The 5,895-nt window shown below is 37.7% G+C and overlaps 1 protein-coding gene across 1 annotated transcript in view; it reads right to left on the bottom strand.

The window, feature by feature from the left end:
- Positions 1 to 905: 905 nt before the first annotated feature.
- Positions 906 to 5,895, bottom strand: part of RUVBL1 (RuvB-like AAA ATPase 1) — a 43,359-nt gene continuing 38,369 nt past the window's right edge. Inside the window, exons 9-11 of the mRNA XM_009321048.1 lie at positions 5,424 to 5,526; positions 2,131 to 2,222; positions 906 to 1,815 (exon numbers count right to left, since the gene is read on the bottom strand). Coding sequence (XP_009319323.1) covers positions 1,656 to 1,815; positions 2,131 to 2,222; positions 5,424 to 5,526 — 355 coding nt within the window. The 3' untranslated portion in view covers positions 906 to 1,655. The remainder of the gene's footprint in view (positions 1,816 to 2,130; positions 2,223 to 5,423; positions 5,527 to 5,895) is intronic.

Below are 5,895 nucleotides of genomic sequence, written 5' to 3'. Positions count from 1 at the left end.
TTTGTTATATTTGATACATAGCAATTACGCCATGTAAATGTACTTTATATAAACATGCATGCTATGGCTCTGTGATCATTTTAGCTTCTCTAACTACCAGAAACTCTTAAAAGAAAACCTCTTAGGAAAGCAAAATGAGTAACAGAGGTGCTTTTTACCTTTTTTTTAAAAAAAAAAAAAAGCCATTGCCAGTATCTGCCTAATATAATACTGCTGAGATTCTCCCAGTGTGAGGAACCGATGACTTTCTGTGAAGGATTCATAGAAGGTTTAGTAGCTGTAGGCTTGGTACTTGTCAGAAAGCTTCTCGTTTAGGAACATGGATTAAAATTTTTGATGAGCTGAAAGTATTCATTGAAAACTTACCTTGTCCACTTTGCAGCTGCTAAAAAGAAAAAGGGTATTTAAAACTGGGCTCCTGTGACAAGTTATTACTTCTTCCCTTCCCACCCTACCCTAAGAACTACTCTTATTTAAGTAAGTGTACATAAAGTGTTTTAAATCACTAAAGGTTCTAATAAAGAATGTGAAGTTAGTCACTTTATAAAGCTTCTACTTTTTTTTCCTGGTTCATCCATTTACATGGTTACACAGATTTGTATTTCAGTGCAACAAGGATCTTAATCTTTAAATCATTTACCCTCAGAGTGCTGTGAAGCAATCAAGTATCCATGCTTTACAAAACAAGGAAGCATACGTTGTGAACAAGAGACTAAGGCTAAGTTCATACAAAGTCTGTGCGGAGCAGGATTTCAAACCTTAATTATTGGGTTATTTTTTTCGCTATCTTTCTGCTAACTTTCATTTTTATGTATGAATATCCATACATTTTTAGTTTGCGATTTTTTCTAACCCTGGGTGATCAAGAAAGTGAGGACAGAACATAGTGAAAAAATAGCTAACCATGATGGAAAGCAATTTTTATTTAATATGCTTTAAGAAAACACAAAGGATAAGTTACTCTGGAAGAAAGGCTTTCAATAGGGCCAAGATAATTACTATTATGTATTTCTGCATTCTCCAAAGAAGTCTTCAGAAAATAAAACCCAAGACCTACAAAAGAGTATACACTTTAAAGAGGTCCCATTACTATTTCTTTCCTTTGCTGTAGATCTATTTTGTGTTGCTAATCCATTTTACTCACATTTGGCTTTGTTAATTCCAGCTTATTTTGATTGTTTCTTTAGGCAGGTCAACACCAGGGCAAACACATGCAAGCTTCCAATATTCTTGAAATATTTTATTATAAAGCACTTCAGACAAACTTTGATTAAAAAAAAAAAGTTCTCATCTGTAAAAGAAAACTATTTTAAAACACCATTCATAAAGAAAATAGACTGTTCTTAAGCATCAACTTCAGTTAGAGCTCTTCTGTAATGAAATCTAAAGACAAAACTGATGGGTCAAGAGCTATTCATTTCATATATATACTCATAAAAGGGAGACTAAGATGTTACACAGACATCATGGAGCACCTTATTGTTGATAATGAAACAGGAACACTCGATAGTTAATTCTGGCCTGACAAAGCAGTCCAACATTTAAATATTTTTCAGTCCCGGAAGAGACAAACCATTAACACTTCTCATTCAATAATTAAGCCAGCCCTGGGTAAGGGTTAAAGCCACTTCAAAGCATCTAACATGATAAGCTCTTCATTTCATGTACTTCTCCTGCTGATCAGCCAAGATTTTTGCGGAGGATTTGGCATCATAGAAAAGTTCATTTATTTCTTCAATATGCTCTTTCTCAATGCTGTCTTTCCCATTAATCTTGGCAAGCAGGTTGGCTGGGGTCAGTAACTGCACAGCATACCTGTGATCAAACAGAGATGGATGAGTAATTACAATTCAGTGCATCCCAGTGAACTGAATATATGTAGGGGTGGGAGATTTGTTAGGAAACACACAGCTCTACCGGCAGTATAGAAAGTCCGCAAGACCCTCCAGCACATACATTCCTTAAAGGAGGAAAGAGGAGGATTACCACCCTTTTTAATGTTAGCACTGTCCTCAATTCACCACATCATTGTATGGGAAGAGGGTTGTCTCACTTCCAAGGGTGAGCTACCCTACAGTGTTTTCAGACCCAATCATACTTAAAGAGAAAAGCCAACTACGCTCATCTTACCTTAAGGTTGTCTTGGTACCAATTTCCCCTAAATGGTTTAGAGCTTCTTCACTAATATTAATTCCTTCTGTTTGAGCACGAAGTTTTATGATCTGTTGGGATGAATGAGTAAGTGAGGCACCAGCCCAAACAATTAGCACGATATACTACTTAGCTTAGTATCTGGAAACTCTGTCAGCTTAGAGATGAGACATGCTGGTGTGGAGAGTTATCCTAGTGTAACTTACCACTACACCAGAATTTGTAGAATTCTAAGTCTTTGAATAGGCAAATATAATGTTGAAAAACCAATTATCACAAAAGGCAAGTAAAGTAACACGGCTGGACTACTAACCCTTCATGATAACTCTGCATGGTTAGCAAAGTACATCTACTAATAATGTGAGTATGAGAACTTATACAAGAAAATGGAAAAAGTATGCAGGAAGTAAGTGACAGCTGGAGTCTTGTGGACAGCTACACCAGTTAGTTACTAAATTTCGCAGTGTATCATTGTCGCTGTACAGCAGAGCCCTCCAAAAAGCCCTACAGAAAGCTACGCCCTTTCCTTAGCAGCTCACAACACACTTTTTAGTCAATTGACAAGAAGATAGTAAAATAAATCAAAAAGTTACTTTCTATGATTCACCTATTCCTGCAAGAAGAAAAAGAAAAAAAAAAGATCACTAAGAAGAATCTAATCTTTCAAGAACAGTCTCAGGCTTGTACCAGTTTGAAGATCTTTACAAAGTTGGAGAGCAAGATATCACCAATAAGCCTGAGCATATAAAGCTGTAACAAAAGTGGCACAAGTCTCTCGGTAGTCCGTATTACCAGCTGAGTGATAAGGGGCAGACTGGATAATGATGTTGTGTTGTAGTGCTGAGATAACTCTGGAACTGCAAGCCTCATATAATACAGGTATTTTTCACTTTGGCAGCTTTGTAAACAAGATATCAGGAAGCACTCGTTTAAATTAAAGCCATAAAAATGCACTAGGGGAGTCAGGGTAAGGAACAGAGCAAACGAGAGGGGCTTGAAATGGCAGGAAGTTGTGCTAAGATATTAATACTGAATATTGGCAATGCTGCTGCAAACTGCAATTTCAAATTGAAGGTTTTTTTCCCCATCTTCTAAATCACTCAAACATCACTTTCCATTCATCCAAATACTGCTACTTTATTCTTCCCCTTCTAGAAACAAGGTATCTTGAATGCCACATCTTTAACAACTTTTTTTAAATAACTTTATCTAGCAACTTGGTAGAACCTTACTGAAGGATCGGGGCCCAAGCCATTAGTCCAGCAAATACATATATAAATAGGTTGCTATGAAATAGGAAAAGAAGTGTTTATCAGGTAAAATACATGAGGAACAAAAAGTCCCAGTTATAACCTCTACAGTCTAACAGCAGGCATGTATGCAGTCTAACAGCAGGCACGTATGCAAAAAAGTTAGATTACAACAATACCTAACTAGAATATACATAGAAGTGAATTTTCTCCCTATTCTGGTTGCACCAAGGTAACTGCAGGTCTTGCTCTCAGAGCGGAGCTACACAATGGGATTTCTACTTTATCAATACAAAGAGAAATATTCTGAACTGGTTATGAACAAACTTTCAATAGATAAATGGACAATTCTTGTGCTGATAAACAAATCAATTGTGAAAGGCCAAGGCAAAGAGTCTCACACAGAAACCACAGCCGTGAAAACTTCTTCCTAGCATGAAAGAAAAATGGGAGCAAAAATAGAGAAATAAATTTATGGACATCTTATTTTTAAACCCCCTCAATTGTATTTAGTTAGAAACCAAAGCTAAGTGTAATAGCTCCTCCTCTTCTCCCAAGAGAAGAAGTCATTCAAAAGTGTTAATTTAAAGGAAGATGAGATTATCTGACTATGGGAACATGATTTATGGGACATAATGTCTGGACTCTATTTTTAGCTTTAGGAAATGTTACTGTAAACACCTCCTTTCCCTCACCCCTGGGGCGAGTGGAAATCACAGCACTCACCCAGCTCTTCTGAAAATCAACAGTTCGGAAATGAGCTCTTTTCAAAGTATTATCTGCACGATAATACAGCACACTAGGCAGGTATGATATGTAGCAACCCTATCAAAAAGTAACTCAGAGTCCATACTCCTACTACCCTAACTACACAAAATTCACATACAGTATAGGGAAGTCCAGACAACAGTCTTTAACATCTCCAGACTCAGGAAAAGTCACGCTTTAAAATTGGTTTTGTATACAGACAAAACATAATCATATTATTAAATCACTGGGCTGCTTCTACTGTAATCTATACCATAATGCTTTAAAGTGTCCTTTTAGGTACCAAAAAATCATCCTGAGAATGGCTCACAACAGCCGTATGTGAAAAGCTCCTCAAATCAAGTGAAATGAAGCTCTGCCTCTACGTTTATATTCGATAAATGCCTCGGCTTCACCTTGGTACTTATCCAGCAGCAGGAGACTATTATCTCATGACAACGCTCTCCTCTATTGACACTATCTCTTAAATAATACAAAGAATTGACATGATAAACAGTAATGTCTTCTGCATTGTGTCACTTCACAGCATTCAGACGCTAATGAGGGGGATCTTTGACACGATGCATCATAATGGCGCCCAAGCATTATAATCGATACACAATACATTGTGATGGCCCCACAGGAAAAGTTTCAGGCATTCAGAAGCGTATCTCTGCAACATTTGGAAACGCTTACATTTCCAAACTTGACTAGGAGCACGAAAATCCTCCCAGTTTCAGGAGACAGTCCCACTACGTTAAAGCTATAATACACGGCATAGAGGCAAAAATGCAGTGCATGGAGTTGCATTCCTCAATCCCTCTCATCTCTTACGTAGAGGAACAGCTTGAGGTCTGGGACCAAAGGTCCCAAAATGTGACACTTCATCTCATACCAACTGAAAAAGTACTACCTGCTGGAACCTGCAAACTCTACGGAAAGCACATCTGTGCAAGAGATAAGGTCAACTAACAATTCATGCTATTTCATGCAAGTGAGATGTCGCTTTCAGCTCTAGATATGCTTACCAATACGACTCTCATCAGTGGGTGGAAATCAGACAAAGAAATTGCATGCACAATTTTAACCAGCTTACTGTAAATGGTTACTAAAGCAGCACGCATTTAGGATGTGGTAAGCCTTCTGGCACAAACCCAGGTGACCACGAAGTGTCAAACAGCACTATAGTAACACAATATACAGAGACATAGCAGTCACCTCAATAGACTAGAACTCTGAGGATTTTTAGAATTTCTCTTAAAATGCTGTGCATACCTGCTTCATTTCTTGGGGTGTATACAGCATGGTTCGGATAATCATCACTCTATCCAGCAGGTCCAGTGGTATTCCATGAGGAGACACTACATCCTCTGTGCCTCTAAAGGAGAAACCAAACAGAAAGATCAGATACTATTCTGAGTTCAGTACACTGATTTTACTAAAATCAGTTGTAAGTGACTACACATCTAATAGTTTACAATTCTTGTGTCTTCCCGTAGGGACACACTCCCCAGATAGAAACAGGAAACATTCTAGTCTGAAGTTCATACTGGACAGCCCGAGGGAAACAAGTACTGTTTCTGGAACTCTTAAACATGCCACTCAAAAAATACTTAGAGGTGGTGCTTTCCTTCATGTTTCCCTGCATTGTACCTTACAATACAGTCTTATCTAATGTTCCAAAGTATCTTCCAGCAAGAAACAAATCATTCTAAGTTGTTTAGCAGTATCAGCAGAAATTATATAC

The sequence above is a fragment of the Pygoscelis adeliae genome, unplaced genomic scaffold (genome assembly GCF_000699105.1).
Source record: "Pygoscelis adeliae isolate BGI_AS28 unplaced genomic scaffold, ASM69910v1 Scaffold453, whole genome shotgun sequence".
In the NCBI taxonomy this organism is placed as follows: domain Eukaryota; kingdom Metazoa; phylum Chordata; class Aves; order Sphenisciformes; family Spheniscidae; genus Pygoscelis; species Pygoscelis adeliae.
The sequence above is the reverse complement of the archived record's forward strand: the minus strand, read 5'-3'. Positions and strand labels throughout refer to the sequence as shown.